The 18272-nt window shown below is 40.3% G+C and overlaps 1 protein-coding gene across 1 annotated transcript in view; it reads right to left on the bottom strand.

The window, feature by feature from the left end:
* Nucleotides 1-18272, bottom strand: part of LOC126457888 (phenoloxidase 2-like) — a 183558-nt gene that overhangs the window by 124581 nt on the left and 40705 nt on the right. Inside the window, exons 5-6 of the mRNA XM_050094560.1 lie at nt 13958-14181; nt 2632-2834 (exon numbers count right to left, since the gene is read on the bottom strand). Of these exons, the coding sequence (XP_049950517.1) occupies nt 2632-2834; nt 13958-14181 (427 nt within the window). The remainder of the gene's footprint in view (nt 1-2631; nt 2835-13957; nt 14182-18272) is intronic.

Here is an 18272-nt window from a genome sequence, read left to right as displayed (position 1 = left end):
ATAAATGACCAAAATTTCTTTGGGTTTTGTGAGAGATTTTTCAATTATACCCTCTGTGGTATCAATTAAGACTTCACACATTGCCCTTTGACAGCCAAAAGCAGTTTATTCAGCATCTCTTTATCTGTAGTTGTATGCTTTGTTTCATGCTTCTTATTCAGTAGTTGTTATTTCTTTATAGATACTGTATTCCTTGGAGGATTCCTTCCACAGTGAACTATCCTACTAAGTACATATGTATCAAAAGCTTGTTTAACTATTCTCCTAAACTTCAGGCACACTATCTCTATGAGCTCCTGCCCAGGGCAAAATTTTTCAAGTTTCTTATTGGGATGTGACACTACCACCTATTTATTAACTTTGCTGAAATGTAAATCTTTCTGCTTGTTTTATTTGCCCTTTGTATTTTCGTAATCACTGTTGCTACAGCAGCTTCGTGGTCACTGATAAATTTCATTGTGGACATCCTCAAGGGACTCAGGTCTGTTTGTTTCCATTGCATTCAATATATCTCCAACATGAATGAACTTCCAAGCTATCTTTTCTAGACAGTTTTCAGATATTTGTTTCACAGGATGGCTTAACAAGTCCACCATTTACAAAACTGTAATTATACTCATTGATTAATGGGATATTAAAGTCTCTTCTAATGATGACAGCATGAGTGAGGATCTTATATACTGGTAACTAATGTTTTCTCTAAAGTTTCAAGTTGTTTCTAGAGCTGAATCTGATAGTTGATAAAAATATCCAGCTGAATGCTTATGCCCATGTGTGATACTGAGTCTTGTTTACACAATCTCACATACAGCTCCAGTTACAATTTCAGTAAATTTGAGTTTCTTATATACTGCAGTTTTCCTCCATTTGCCACTACCATATTGGTTCAACATACACCTACATTTTCCTCAAAGAATCTCACTACCATAAGTTTTAGATTTGGTGTATCTTCTATATCTGGTATTATGTGTGGTTCGCTGCTTTCTAGATGCACTATACAGGGTGACTCACCTAACATTACCACTGGATATATTTTGTAAACCACATCAAATACTGATGAACTGATTCCACAGACCGAACATGAGGAGAGGGGCTAGTGTAATTGTTTAATACAAACCATACAAAAATGCACAGAAGTATGTTTTTTAACACAAACCTACGTTTTTTTAAATGGAACCACGATAGTTTTGTTAGCACATCTGAACATATAAACAAATACGTAATCAGTGCAATTTGTTGCATTGTAAAATGTTAATTACATCCAGAGATATTGTAACCTAAAGTTGACGCTTGAAACCTCCGACGTTCAGTTGCGTGTTGTAACAAACACGGGCCATGGTCGATGAGTAGCATCTGCAGAGACATGTTTATGATGATGACCGTGATTACAAGTGTGGCTGTAGTGCACTGTTGTGGTTTTGTCTAGCTGTTGCAGTGTCTGCATGTAGCGCTTGCTGCTATTGTTATTCTGCATTCGTCTTCACACGCAGACCGACTGTATGTAGTACACTGAGTTACCAGACGTCTGTGATAGTGTCGTGTTGTAGGAACTGTGACCATGCTGTATTCAAACTCTGAAAAGGCGGAGACGATACTTGTCTATGGCGAGTGTCGACGAAATGCAGCTGAAGCCTGCAGGGTGTATGCAGAACAGTACCTGGACAGAGAGCATCTAATGTGCTGCACATTGCAAAACATCTACCGCCAACTGTATGCAACAGGTATGGTCGTAGCATGCAAACGGGTCCATAACAGGCCCATCACAGGAGAAGCGGGTGCAGTTGGTGTGTTAGCAGCTGTTGCCATGAACCCACACATGAGTACACGAGACATTGCGAGAGCCGGAGGACTGAGTCAAAGTAGTGTCATGTGCATTGTGCTAACAAAACTAATGGGGTTCCATTTAAAAAAACGTAGGTTTGTGTTAAAAAACATACTTCCGTGCACTTTTTTATGGTTTGTATTAACCAATTACACTAGCCCCTCTCCTCATGTTCGGTCTGTGGAATCGATTCGTCAGTATTTGATGTGGTTTACGAAATATATCCAGCGGTAATGTTAGGTGACTCACCCTGTATATTTTCAGAATAATGTCTCCAGTTCAGATTTCCCAGACAGATGTTCTTGGATTGCACTCTGTAAACCCCAGAGATTCATAGTATGCAATATATTTCAGTATGTATTTGCTTTTGTATCCTCTCCTTATCACACCATCAATCACCTGACCCAAACCACTTAGAAACTCATTCTTCTGTAGTTGTACTTTACAATGTAATTGATTAAGAATTATTTATTATAAAATATTAAGTGCAATACTTTGAGAAAAACTGTTTTTGTTTTAATTATTCTGTAGCAAGCTAACATCTATACACACCATCACTGTTGGTTATTTTAAGGCTGACACTAAACCTTGAGTTGAAGACATATTATTGTCTTCAACTCAAGGTCAAATATCACAATCAAGAACTGGAAATCACAACTGAACGATTCTATTATCCATTTTTAAACCCTAGATTGCAGGATAAAGTTGAAGCATTATGATATTTTGCTAATAATGACATCACGTAATTTATTACATTTAAAATTTCCAGCAAATTATGCAGCCTGTAAAAAAAGAAGATGCAGCCTAACCTGGCAATAATTTGTTGATGGAAATAGTAGAATAATTCACCACGACGATCTTTATTCACAATCTTACGGGGTCCAGAAAATGGGTATATCAGATGAAAATACCAGTGATTTAGATTCAAGCCAATATCTTCACGGAAATAAGAAACTCGGTGCTCAGGCTCAAGATCTGAAGCAGTGTAATCCTTTGGAATTTCTATTGGAACCTGGTTACACAAAAACAAAAAATTAGTACTAAAGATACATTTTGTTTGGATTAGATGACACATACAAACTTCTGACAGATTACACAACATGAAGTGTCTCAGGTAATTAATTAAAATATTTTGCTCTGCTATTTAAGTTGCTAACTTTTGTATATTGTGTGAGGGTAAAACTGTAATTTAATATGGGGTAAAAAGCAGAACTAACCACACCTATGATGAATAAAGGAAGACAGTTTCTTAATGTTTATGAATATATTACTGTAAGGAATAAAGGGTTTTAAGCAATGAATGTTCCTGGCAGATTAAAACTGTGTGACAGACTGAGACTTGGAACTGGGACCTTTGCTGACAGAAGTAAGGGTGCAAAGCCAGATCATAAGTCACACTTGGCTTCTCAGTTGGCAGAGCACTTGGCCATACAGAGCACTTGGCCACAAAAGACAAAGGTCCCATGTTAAAGTCTCAATCCAGCACACAGTTTTAATCTACAAGGAAGTTTCAAATCAGAACATGCTCTGCTGCAGAATGAAAGTTCACTCTGGAGACAATCCTCTAAGCTTTGGCTAAGCAATTTCCCTGAAGTACACTTTCTTTTAGACATTCTAGTGTTGTAAGATATGCACAAGAACTTTTATTAAGTTTGGAAAGAAGGAGAAGAGATATTGTTAGAAGAAAAGCTGTGAGGGCAGGATGAGAGTCCTGCCTGGATAGCTCAGTTGGTAGAACAACTGCTAGTGAAAGTACCAAGTTTGGGTTCCAGTCTGGTACACAGTTTTAGTGTACTAGCAAGAGTCTGATCAGTGCACATTTCACAGCAGAGTGAAAATTCTTCCTGGTTTTCAATTACATTTGTGTTTGCAACATATTGATCCACAGAACTTAAATTTTGTCACTCTGAATTGCACCACAGGTATTTTTACGTTATAAATACTTCAGGTAGTTTAGTATAGCATATTTGCATCAGAAAAATGATACTGTAGATGCACATGACAGTTTACAGAGCAACAAATATGGAACCAGCATAAATCAAGTAAATAAACTATTTGTTCATACTAATATGAGCTAATTTGTTCATTTGAGTTTTAATAGAAAAAGAGAAGTAAAGAAATGGAGACTCTGTGCGATACTATATGTCTATGAATTATTATGCAACTAGTAAGACAAATATGTCTATGAGTAATTAAGCAAGTAGCAAGACAAATACAATGCATCACATTAAATTTGCACATATTTTCCCATTTTTAGCTCATCTGGACTCTAATATTTTGATTTTAGGACAGGAGCTAAATGCAACTGTTTTTTGTCCAAAATTTAACACCACTAACTTAATACAGTAATATATTTTTATCTGAAGAATTTCATGTAAAACGATTTTTAAATTTAATTAAGGCTATATTTGTCTGTGAATTGAGGCTAATTCTTTTGATTTGTTTCTTGCCATTGAATGACTGTCCGTATTTACCAACCAAGGCTATTTCATGTTGAATGTATCCATATTACAAAAATATAGTCAACTGATTTTGTGGTGAATGATGAATATATTGTAATGTTGCACTTTCTATGAACTTATTTATAAGGCAGTGACTGATTATTCTAACTTGTTTGTGTTACACAAGTACTTAAATGTTGTTGGGGGTTGTATCATCTAGAAAAATCTTCATGTATAGGGACAGCAAATATTCAAAATTTCCAAGTGTCACATGGAAATACTGTATATTCATTTCAGGAGTTATTGTAGTAAGCTACTGATGATGCATTTCCAGTTTACTGTACCATTGTAAGTTGAGTTGGAAGCATTTCAAGGTGACCATGAAATAACTGTCAACTAATACCGCAGAGGTCACACTGATATTACAACAGATCAACAAGAAGCAGCACTAAATACTGGTACTGTTGTAGCAGTTCTCTATATTCTGTAATTACTAGATAACTAGTTCATATCAAATGAAAACTGAAAATTTATTTTCTCTTGAGAAAAACAACATTAAAACCTTGACAACCAGTAAATACTAAGAATAAATGTAAGTCCTAATCTACTTGGCTGCCTCAGTACCATCTCTTGACTACTGTCGACTCTTGACCATCCACATATCACTGTAGTACATTACCACAGCAGGGGTGGGGGGGCACACAAACACACACACACACATGCCGGCCGCTGGTGGCCAAGAGCTTCTAGGCGCTACAGTGTGGAACCGTGCGACTGCTACGGTCGCAGGTTCGAATCCTGCCTCGGGCATGGATGTGTGTGATGTCCTTAGGTTACCAGAATGATTCATTCTGGAAACCTCCCCCAGGCTGTGGCTAAGCCACGTCTCCACAATATCCTTTCTTTCAGGAGTGCTAGTTCTGCAAGTTTCGCAGGAGAGCTTCTGTAAAGTTTGGAAGGTAGGAGACGAAATACTGGCAGAAGTAAAGCTGTGAGTACCGGGCATGAGTCGTGCTTTGGTAGCTCAGATGGTAGAGCACTTGCCCGCGAAAGGCAAAGGTCCCGAGTTCGAGTCTCGGTCGGGCACACAGTTTTAATCTGCCAGGAAGTTTCGTCCTTAGGTTAGTTAGGTTTGAGTAGTTCTAAGTTCTAGGGGACTGATGACCTCAGAAGCTAAGTCCCATAGTGCTCAGAGCCATTTGAACCATTTTTTGAACCACACACACACACACACACACACACACACACACACACACACACACACACACACACACATTTCTCAATGTGGGCCATGAAGTTACTACTGTGTGGTGACACTCTGCGGAACCTTGCTGTTATTTCCTCTTCCCGACCATACAAATCTTCTTATGGAAACCTGCTGCACCTGGAACCTAGAAAACATAGGATAAATTTGATGTCCAATTTGGGAGAACTCTCCTCTATTAGGTCCAGTCATTCATTGACCAAGGTGTCACATTATGCATCTCCACTTGCATAATCAGTGACCGTGGTCTTGGTTGATGTCCACGTGGTTGTGGTTGACTCACAGCTCCAAATTGGTGATTCATACATTGAAAAAGTTTCTAGACACTGTCTCAGCCAAGACGACCATAGTTGGTATAGCTTCTGGCCATCTTGTAGAGTGATTGATCATTGTCAGTAGGTACTTATATCCTTCTGAAGGTCCCATGATGTACACATGTATATTGGTAAATCTTATTGCTGACATAATGATGTCACCAATAGGTGCAGAAATATGCTGTCCAACTTTACATTGTTGGTACTGTAATTAATCTTTTGCCAGTTGTTAACACTTGTCTGTAATTGGCCAAGTGAAGTGCTGCACTGTGCACGCTGAGGCACAAATTCTTGGATGTGAAAAGTCATGAAACATGTGAAATATGGTCCTGGGATAATGCAGAGGAATGTAGTGAGAATTTCTTTCAGTTCATAACCTGAATCTCTGTCTTACTTTAATCCTTGCAGCTCCTTGTCCACTTTTTGTGCCAAAGCAGTAGCTAACTATGAAAAATATTGTATTGTCATATAAGTTTATGATATGCAGTCTGCCACTATGTTATTATGACCACTAATGTGTTGTATGTCCATTGTAAATTGTCCTATGCATTCCAAACGTCTAATGTGACACAGGGGGCTCACTTGGATGATCCTCTTAAAGGCATTGACAAATGGATGGTGGTCTATATAAATAACAAAGGCTCTAGCCTCTACCTCTGTAAACTAATATTTTACTGTTTCATACATCACTAGTAGCTCCCTGTTGATGGCTGATCATCAAGTCTAACCTGGCATAAACTTCCTTGAAACGAATACTAGCAGCTGCCACTCTCCTGCTACCTGTTGCTCCATTGGCACACCAGTGGCATGCTGGCCTGTGTCAGATGTTAGGATCATCCTACAGTATAACTAAGATGGCATGACCGAGTAATCAATGCTTAAGCTTGGAGAAAGCTCCTGCCATCTGCTGTGACCATGGCACTGGATGTTTATCAATAGTATATTTGCCTGCCAGCACTGCATTAAGGGGTTCTTGAATCTCTTTGACATTTGGTAAATGACATCGGAAAAAATTTATCATTCCCAAACATTATGTCACTCTTGACACATTTCTGTATGGTGCATATTTTATATTGCCTGTACAAGATCTGGAAGAGACCTTATACTTTCTGTTGTTATTTTGTACCCCAGAAGTTCGTACTGACAGCACCCAGGGGCTGTCCACATGATGAACAATGCCGCGTTCCACCATCTATCGAAGTGTTGTTTGGCTGCTGCATACTTTCAAGGTGTTAGGTGGTGGGCCCACTCATAGAACATTATTCATTGAAAAGTGTCCTCATCCTTGCCTGTGGTTTTTGTTGTTGTTTGTAACTCCTTGATGTTGGTAGCAGGAACCTTGAATGGAAAAACCACTAGTGATTAGTTGTTGATTACATGAAACATTCCAGGAAACCTAACCCCAAGATGAGGTGAGTGAGTGCAGTCAAAAAGCAATTCCATCCTTCCTGAGTTTCAGGACTAAGTCTCACTGATGCTCAAGTTGTTCTGAACTTCTGTATCATCATCTTGCTTGCAGCCTTCGGTGTACACAACTGCTTGAGTTGCATCATTGCTACACAACCTTCTCTTTAATATTACTGTCTTGTTTGTTAGTACATCAGGTGACAGTTATATTGTGCTGCTCCTGCTCATCATTGAACTTTTCAGGGTGATAAGATCATAGCTGGTAGCTGATAATACCCCATATCAACTGCTCTTGTCATTTGGGAACCTGCATGGCTATTCGTACTTCTTAGTCTGCTCAGTGAAACTGCTGTGATACCAGCAGCATACCACCAAATCCTCCCTGCTAAAATGTGGCTTGTGAATGTACAGTTGAGAAAACTGTGCCTCCTTCATGTGCTGACTAGTGATACATTTTTCCTCTAACACCGTAATGTGCTACAAGTCTCTCAAGATTACAAATAATTTATTGTATTCTTTTTTAGTTTCTATACGTGTGGCTTCCACTTTCCGACCTCCTGTGCTGTCCTCATGGGATCTTTCCTCTGATGCTCCTTAAATGTAACACACTTCTTTTGGGCTTGTGTTGCTGGTGAAAACTGGAAATCTGTGTCAGCTTTTTCCACCAATTCTGACAGTAACAGATCATTGTGGGCCGCTAGTGAGAGTCTGATATTTGTTCAAAGACAGCTAACCAAAAAGGTATGTAATGTTTCATCCAAAAATAAGCTATGTCCTACTAAGTTGTACAAATTCTGCAGTAATTCTGGCACAGTACGAACTCTGATTGGTTCCTCAGACAAACCATGCTGCATGCATTGCTCCTTGAGTATTGCCAAGCATTTATTGACTATGTGTTTGAAAGTTTGATTAGACTGCTTAAGAAATTGCTTTGTGTTGAGCTCTTGCACTATTTTCACTAGCTCTTGAAAATGTTCTCAGCTTTTATAAACCATTCTTACCATAGCCTAGACCAAAATTTCAACAAACATAAAGTTTTACTCACACTTCTTGTTGATGTAATAAAGTTGTTCATCTGTGAAGCAGATGACAGTTCCTCATACCTTCATGTTGATCCGACTTCATTATAAGAAAATTATTTTTTTTGTGACTTGAAGTGTATTCTTCTTTTTCTTAGTAAGGGGTCACCAACATAACATTTCTCTATATTCCATAACAACTAGATTGTTAGTTTGTATTGAACAAAAACTGTACATTTATTTTCTCTTGAAGAAACAACATGAAAACCATGGCATCCAGTAAATACAAAGAATAAATGCAAATGATGAACTTCTTGGCTGTCTCAATAGCATCTCTGGACTACTGTCACCACACTGCCATTATTGTCCTTTCAGCTCAATCTTTTAGGAAAAATGTACTGTGACTGCTGTGTTTGGATGTGGGCTGAGTTGGCATCCCTTCACTCCCAGCTTCAGGCAGTGTTGGCTTCGGTCACACAGCTTGAGGCTGTTGCCAATGGGCATCACTGTGGGGGTCCAGACAGGGGCTTTGTCGGGACGGCCAGCTCGTCCCACGCATCCCCCGATCGGACTATGGCTGTGGCTGCCCGGGATACTGCCCGCATTGAGGCTGATCCCTCACCTGTGGTAGAGTGGGAGGTCGTCTCAAGGTGTGGCAGGGGGCGAAAGACATTCCGGAGGGCTGAACGGAAGGCCTCTCCGGTTTGTCTGACGAACCGGTTTCAGGCTCTGTCTCCAGCTGATACTGATCTTTGGCCAGACATGGCTGCTTGTCCTGTTCCAGAGGTTGCCCCTCAGTCTGCAAGATCCGGGCAGTCGCAAAGGGTGGGCTTACTGGTAGTTGGGAGTTCCAACATCAGTCGCGTAATGGGGCCCCTTAGGGATATGGCTGCAAGGGAGGGGAAGAAAACCAATTTGCACTCCATGTGCATACCAGGGGAAGTCATTCCAGATGTGGAAAGGGTCCTTCAGGATGCCATGAAGGGTACAGGTTGCATCCATCTGCAGGTGGTCGCTCATGTCGGCGCCAATGATGTGTGTCGCTATGGATTGGAGGAAACCCTCTCTGGCTTCTTTGCACTCCATGTGCATACCGGGGGAAGCCATTCCAGATGTGGAAAGGGTCCTTCAGGATGCCATGAAGGGTACAGGTTGCATCCATCTGCAGGTGGTCGCTCATGTCGGCGCCAATGATGTGTGTCGCTATGGATTGGAGGAAATCCTCTCTGGCTTCCAGTGGCTATCTGATGTGGTGAAGACTGCCAGTCTCGCTAGTGGGATGAAAGCAGAGCTCACCATCTGCAGCATCTTCAACAGGACTGACTGCAGACCTTTGGTTCAGAGCCGAGTCGAGGGCCTGATTCAGAGGCTGAGACAGTTCTGTGACCGTGTGGGCTGCAGATTCCTCGACTTGCATCATAGGGTGGTGGGGTTTCAGGTTCTGCTGGATAGGTCAGGAGTCCACTACACACAGCAGGCAGCTACATGGGTAGCAGGGGTTGTGTGGCATGGACTGGGCAGTTTTTTAGGTTAGATGGCCTCGGGCAAGTACAGGAAGGGCAACAGCCTCAAAGGGTGCGGGGCAAAGTCAGGACATGCGGGGACCAAGCAGCAATCGGTATTGTAATTGTAAACTGTCGAAGCTGAATTGGTAAAGTACCAGAACTTCAAGTGCTGACAGAAAGCACCAAAGCTGAAATCATTATAGGTACAGAAAGCTGGCTGAAGCCGGAGATAAATTCTGCCAAAATTTTTACAAAGGCACAGACGGTGTTTAGAAAGGATAGATTGCATGCAACCGGTGATGGCGTGTTTGTCACTGTTAGTAGTAGTTTATCCTTTAGTGAAATAGAAGTGGATAGTTCCTGTGAATTATTATGGGTCAAGGTTATACTCAACAACCGAGCTAGGTTAATAATTGGCTCCTTTTACCAACCTCCCGACTCAGCAGCATTAGCGGCAGAACAACTAAGAGAAAATCTGGAATACATTTCACATAAATTTCCTCAGCATGTTATAGCCTTAGGTGGAGATTTCAATTTACCAGATATAGACTGGGACACTCAGATGTTTAGGACGGGTGGTAGGGACAGAGCATCGAGTGACATTATACTGAGTGCACTATCCAAAAATTACCTTGAGCAATTAAGCAGAGAACTGACTCGTGGAGATAACATCTTGGTCCTACTGATAACAAACAGACCCGAACTTTTCAACTCTGTCAGTGCAGAACAGGGAATCAGTGATCATAAGGCTGTTGCAGCATTCCTGAATATGGCAGTAAATAGGAATATAAAAAAAGGGAGAAAGGTTTATCTGTTTAGCAAGAGTAATAGGAGGCAGATTTCAGACTACCTAACAGATCAAAACGAAAATTTCTGTTCCAACACTGACAATGTTGAGTGTGTATGGAAAAAGTTCAAGGCAATCGTAAAATGCGTTTTAGACAGGTACGTGCCAAGTAAAACTGTGAGGGATGGGAAAAACCCACCGTGGTTCAACAACAAAGTTAGGAAACTACTGCAAAAGCAAAGAGAGATTCACTGCAAATTTAAACGCAGCCAAAACCTCTCAAGACAAACAGAAGCTAAACGATGTCAAAGTTAGTGTAAGAAGGGCTATGCGTGAAGCATTCAGTGAATCTGAAAGTAAAATTCTATGTACCGACTTGACAGAAAATCCTAGGAAGTTCTGGTCTTATGTTAAATCAGTAAGTGGATCGAAACAGCATATCCAGACACTCTGGGATGATAATGGCATTAAAACAGAGGACGATATGCGTAAAGCTGAAATACTAAACACCTTTTTCCAAAGCTGTTTCACAGAGGAAGACCGCTCTGTAGTTCCTTCTCTAAATCCTCGCATGAACAAAAAAATGGCTGACATTGAAACAAGTGTCCAAGGAATAGAAAAGCAACTAAAATCACTCAACAGAGGAAGGTCCACTGGACCTGACGGGATACCAATTTGATTCTACACAGAGTATGCGAAAGCCCCTTCTAACAGCCATGTACCGCAAGTCTCTAGAGGAACGGAAGGTTCCAAATGAATGGAAAAGAGCACAAGTAGTTCCAGTTTAAGGGTTGTCGAGCAGATGTGCAAAACTATAGGCATATATCTCTGACATTGATCTGTTGTAGAATTTTAGAACATGTTTTTTGCTCGAGTATCATGTCATTTCTGGAAACCCAGAATCTACTCTGCAGGAATCAACATGGATTCTGGAAACAGCAATCGTATGAGACCCAACTCACTTTATTTATTCATGAGACCCAGAAAATATCAGGTAGATGCCATTTTCATTGACTTCTGGAAGGCATTCGATACAGTTTGCACTGTCGCCTGATAAACAAAGTAAGAGCCTACGGAATATCAGACCAGCTGTGTGGCTGGATTGAAGAGTTTTTAGCAAACAGAACACAGCATGTTGTTCTCAATGGAGAGATGTCTACAGACGTTAAAGTAATCTCTGGTGTGCCACAGGGGAGTGTTATGGGACCATTGCTTTTCACAACATATATAAATGACCTAGTAGATAGTGTCGGAAGTTCCATGTGGCTTTTCATGGATGATGCTGTAGTATACAGAGAAGTTGCAGCATTATAAAATTGCAGCAAAACGCAAGAAGATCTGCAGCGGATAGGCACTTGGTGCAGGGAGTGGCAACTGACACTTAACATAGACAAATATAATGTACTGCGTATACATAGAAAGAAGGATCCTTTATTGTATGATTATAGGATAGCGGAACAAACACTGGAAGCAGTTACTTCTGTAAAATATCTGGGAGTATGCATATGGAATGATTTGAAGTGGAATGATCATATAAAATTAATTGTGGGTAAGGCGGGTGCCAGGTTGAGATTCACTGGGAGAGTCCTTAGAAAATGTAGTCCATCAACAAACGAGGTGGCTTACAAAACACTCTTTCGACCTATACTTGAGTATTGCTCATCAGTGTGGGATCCATCCCAGGTTGGGTTGACAGAGGAGATAGAGAAGATCCAAAGAAGAGCGGCACATATCGTCACAGGGTTATTTGGTAAGAGTGATAGCATTACGGAGATGTTTAGCAAACTCAAGTGTCAGACTCTGCAAGAGAGGCACTCTGCTTCGCAGTGTAGCTTGCTGTCCAGGCTTTGAGCGGGTGCATTTCTGGATGAGGTATCAAATATACTGTTTCCCCCTACTTATTTCTCGTGAGGAGATCACAAATGTAAAATTAGAGAGATTCGAGTGCACACAGAGGCTCTCCGGCAGTTGTTCTTCCCGCGAACAATACACGACTGGAACAGGAAAGGGAGGTAATGACAGTGGTACATAAAGTGCCCTCCACCACACACCGTTGGGTGGCTTGCAGAGTATAAATGTAGATGTAGACTACATCTCTTGAAATGATGGACCCTAGCACAGTTTGTATTCCAGTCAAATGTCAGGTGGCCTCCGTTGCATAACAGGCTGAAAATGGTACAGTTATACTGAACTGGAGATACTAGAACATCTCTTGTATACTTAACACGATTCTCTGGGGCTAATATTTGTTTTAAAAAAGTTATAGAATTAAAAATTATAGAATCAAATAAAACTTAATACTTCCATCAAATCACCAGATGGGAGAATGTCATAGCAATGCTGAAAAACCTGAGGTGGTAGCCACTGAAGATAGGTGTTCACTGCCCTACAAAAACCTACCTACAAATTTCCAAGAACCAGGGTGAGGAATCTAGAGATATTCTTCAGCCCCTTGCACACCACTTCAGAAGGATCTGTGAAAACATGGGCAGGCTAATTACATATGCACAATGGTGTTTAAGCAGTCATTTCACTTGCCCTCTGCATGCTATTGGAATGGGAAGAAATTCTAACATGTTTAGCAATACTAAGTGCCTTCTGTCATGCACTTTACAGCATTTTACAGAATTGGATGTAGATGGGATGAACCAGGATATTGCGTAGCCCATTCCTATAATATGCTTGCTCTTCACCATGAATCTCACAGGTCCTTGTGTATAATGATGGTGGAATTTCTGTGCCTTGTACCTACACACCTCATTGTATTGTAGTCCAATCACATGTCCACAAGTAGTGTCACGTATGAAAGCATTCATATCACATAGCCAATCTCTAACACTCTCTCTCTTTCTTTCTCATCCTCTCACGCTTCATGGACTCAGTTTTGCAATGATTAAACCTCAGTTTGTCATTGAAATCCACCAGTCTTCCATCTCCTTTATTCAAATAACTTACCTCCTCCTTCTTGCCCCACACATCCTAACTATCATTTGCCACAATCCTTCCTTCTACCCTAACATCCATACACCCAAGCTACCACATCATAAAGAGTCAATGTCAAAGGCGCTGGAGGATTATATGTTAGTGTTTGTGTGTTTCTGTTTCTGTGTGTGCATATGTGTGTGTGTGTGTGTGTGTGTGTGTGTGTGTGTGTGTGTATGTGTGTGTGTGTGTGTGTGTGTGTGTGTGAGAGAGAGAGAGAGAGAGAGAGAGAGAGAGAGAGAGAGAGAGAGAGAGAGAGAGAGAGATGGGGGGAGGGGGAGGGAGGGGGGGGGGGGAGAGGGATGTACTCCAACTTTCTGAGCAATTATGTGTCTATTTCTCATGCCTGAAATCCAAAAGGGAAATTTAAACTGTACTGCAAAGGTGAGATAAGATAAGAAAACTGTTTTACATACCCTAGAACCATCAGGCACAGCATTCGCCTCTTGTCTCGCTCTAGGAAAAATTCCTCCAGCTACATACTTGTCAGGAAAAATCTCCACAATCGTTGGTAGTGTAATGTTTTTGGTATCTTGTCTGTGTAACATCGCCACTGACAAAGCATAAATGTAAAGATATGGATTGATTTTTTCTCTGCAGAACACTGAAGCTGAAAGGAAGTCCTCACTCCCATGCATTCCTAAAACAATAAACATCATAAGGCTTTCTTAGAATACCAATTATGTCGCAATGATGTTCCACCAGTTTTTTGTCATTCAGCATTTGCTTTCAGCTTGTACATTTCAACAACCGCATGTTGCTGGAATATGTTTATAACAGTCACTGCAAAGTATGTTATACACAGTGCTTTCTTATTTATCATACAATATGATGTTCCTACTCATATAACTGAAACAGTATAAACATGTTTCTGTAGTGAAGAAACACTGACATAAATAAGCTATTATACATTTTAAGAATGGGAGTAGATTTTTAAAGCAACATAAAATTTTTTATTCTTGAAATAAAAACAGAAAGAATTACAGCAAGCTGCACCAATTCATTTTTTTATCGACATTCATGATGTTCATGAGATAATGGGTATTGAATTATTTTAACTTTCAATCTATTTAGAACTGATGTTCATCATTGACAGCAATATGAGGTGTGACCCCCATGAATAAGTATACACTCTCATACTCACAGTGGTATGGAAGCAAACAGACTATAAATGTCATCTTTGGCGATTTATTCCCAACCTGAAATATATGTTGTGTCAGTTCATCAAGACTTTTTGCCACACTGAAGGAAATAGGAGCATCATACTGATAGATCACACAAGAGAGTTTTCTCTAGTGCAATGGCTGCAAAATGAGCGGAGAGAGATGTACTCAGAAAAACAATGTGGCAAAACTAGTGGGCATGGATTCTTTCAGAAGGACTGCATCAGAAGATCATAGGGTTGTTCAAGTGTCTCTGACAAATGGATGAATGACAACAGCTGAAATCCGGACATACATAACAGACTAAGTTTTACTTCAAACTATTGTGGAAAAATAAAAGATAATGGAAGCTAGGTAAGAGCCTGAGCTGTTACAACAGAGTACAGAGCCATAGTCAACTGAGAAACTGAGTGGTACTTTGTGGTATTCATTAATGGGCCTCATTTCTGTTTGCAGTAATTAAAATTGATACTCTTGCAGTCATACAGTTAATGGCAAAGGAAACAGCCTGTGATTGTTGATACTCAAGTCTCTCCTTTTCCTGGATTCATGGTGCGATGAACTCTTGGATGCACTAAGAACTGATTTGATGATTGTTGAAGAGTGGTTGATTGCTTGTCAGTAGCAGTGAAAATGGTAAGCCCCATTGTCACAAACTTCATGGCCAGGGCATCAAATGGCCCTAATTGCAGTTGACACCACAAATGCTTTGACAAGTGTAAAGATTCTTAACTAGCCTGCCTGGTCACCTAATTTGTCACCCATGGAGCAGCTATGATATGGAGATGTATACTTTCGTACCATCCTCCAACTAACAGTTTAAGGGACTAACATAGCATGTATTCCAGCCAGGCAATAAATTCCTCAAGATGACATTTGACAGGTGTTTGCTTCCATTCCAGAGTAGTGCAGTATGACTCTTACCACCATGGTAGTGATAAGCTGCATTTGCTCATCCTCTTGGCATGCTGTGTTGTGATCACCAACAGAAAACTTCCAGGCAATTTTACATACATCCATTATACATCATATATCCATAGGAATGCTTTTTCTCTGTATTAAAGGTAAGATTAAATAAGGATAAAATTTTTAATCAACATATGCCACTTTCATGGATATATTATAGTATAAGTTTGGTAGGGTTCAGTCAAGCTGTTCATAATGTAACACTTTCAGTTCCACTTAGTGTAGGTTTTTATTTCATTTGAGACTGCAGTATGTACATTAGCTTCATATAATGAATAGAGGCTAGACTGCTGAACACATATTATATTTAAATCACTGTTAGACAAATTACACTTAAGTATTTTTTTTATTCCCTTACCCATAGAAAAATTTCTTTTCTGGATTTTGTCATTTTACATACACATATGCATTATTTATAGATAAATAATGGAAAATCCAGGATTTAATAATGATAATATTGTGAAAAAGAAAATTGCTACACACCATACAGCAGAGATGCTGAGTCATAGATAGGCACAACAATATAAGCCTTCTGCTAACAAGGCCTTTGTCAAAAATAAACAACACACACACACACACACACACACACACATGACTGCAACCTCTGACAGCTGAAGCCACACAGTGAGCAACAGCAATAGTGCATGATGGGGAACGACAACTGGGTGGAGGTAAGGAGAAGGCTGGGGCAGGGAGGGGAGGGATAGCAGGATAGGGGTGGAGAACAGTGAAGTGCTGCTGGGGAGTGCACAGTGACAAGGTGGAGAGAGGTTAGAGAAGCTAGGTCCAGTCAGGAGATGAGACAGAGGGCAGGGGAGACATGGGGGAAGGGAAAGGGGGGGGGGGGGAGGCAGTAGCAGAAAAGGAGAGAACTAAAACAACTGGGTACATTGGTAGTATGAGGGCTGTGCAGTCCTGGAATGAGAACAGTGAAGGGGCTGGATGGCTGAAAAAAACGAGTAACAGAGGCTGAGGCCAGGAGGGTTATGGGAATGTAGGATATACTGCAGGGAGAGTTCCCATCTGCTCAGTTCAGAAATGGTGGTGTTGATGGGAAATATCTATATGGCACACACTGTGAGTCAGTCATAGAAATGAAGTATGTCATGTCTTGCAGCGTGCCCAGCAACAGAGTGGTCCACTTGTTTCTTAGCCGCAGTTTTTTGGTGGCCATTCATGTGGACAGACAACTTATTGGATGCAGCACATTGGTTGCAGCTTGGCTGATAGATTAAATGACTGGTTTCGCAGGTAGCCCTGCCTTTGATACGACAGTTGATGTTTGTGACTGGACTGGAGTAGTGGGAGGATGTATGAGACATGCCTTACATCAAGGTATATTACAGGGGTATGAGCAATCTGTGGCCAGATGGTGAGACTTTGGAAGGTTGTGGGGGACTAGAAAGATAAGGCACAGGAGATTTGTTTTTGTACAAGGTTGGGTAGATAATTTTGCAATGTGAATGCCTCAGTGAGAACCTCAGTACATTTCGAGAGGGACCACTTGTCACTGCAGATGCGATGAGCATGGATGGCTAGGCTACGTGGAAGGGACTTCTTGGTAGGGAACGGGTGACAGCTGTTAAAGTGGAGGTATTGCATGTGGTTAATAGGTTTGATATGGACAGAGATATTGATGTAGCCACCTTTGAGGTGGAAGTCAACATCTAGGAAGGTGGTTTGCTGGGTTCAGTAGGACCAGCTTGTAATGGTACAGCCTTCCCCAAGACTCTAATGAAGAGACTGATACCCCTTTTTTTGTATGCATCTGAGTGGCTGTTGGACGAGTCAGTGCTTCCTAGGGACTTGCATGTGTGTCTGTCCAGTTTGCTAAAACACTTGATATTCATTGTGAAAGCATACAGAATGTACTGGAAGGACATATATTATCATGTTTGTCAGGGGATTGTTGGCATTAACAAAATTATGTACAGGTGCTGAGTCAGATGTTTAATCAAGAAATAGAAGTGTAAAATATCTGGCAGCAAATATTAAGAAACTGTGGAAATGTTGGAATACGTGGCTGCTGCCTCTAATTACCTTAATTGCAGTTGACTGGTGGGTTGACACAGAGAACCTCATTATTTTGAGAAACAGCTTAAAAGTTATTACCAAGCGATATATTTTCATTTGTTATCTATTTGTATGTCCTACTCTGTAATTAATATCCTTTGTAATCACATTTCTAATTAACTCTCCAATTGTTTACATCAAACAATTTTCCAATTTTCAGAATTTGAGGCCTTATTTGTTAATTTTACGCGTGTAATCAGATAAAGCACAAGATTTGTACTGTCATTGAATGTTAGTAACCAAATCTTAACTGTAATTAATTATGTAACTAAAATAATACAAGAGACATTATTGTAATTAAAGTTCAGATCAATTTTCATATTTAAAACTAGTGATGATACTATAAAAATTATGTCAATTAATATTGTATTTTATACCTTATTCAGCTGTAACATCAGTTTCTTTACATTTTGTAAATTTCAATTGTAACTTTGAAGTTGTGCAAATTTAATAATGGGTTATTTTGAAACTTATTGTTAAAATTCTATACAACGCAGAGCAGGGATGCTGCGAGAGAGTCAGTTGTTGA

This window comes from Schistocerca serialis, chromosome 2, assembly GCF_023864345.2.
Source record: "Schistocerca serialis cubense isolate TAMUIC-IGC-003099 chromosome 2, iqSchSeri2.2, whole genome shotgun sequence".
In the NCBI taxonomy this organism is placed as follows: Eukaryota; Metazoa; Arthropoda; class Insecta; order Orthoptera; family Acrididae; genus Schistocerca; species Schistocerca serialis.
The sequence above is the reverse complement of the archived record's forward strand: the minus strand, read 5'-3'. Positions and strand labels throughout refer to the sequence as shown.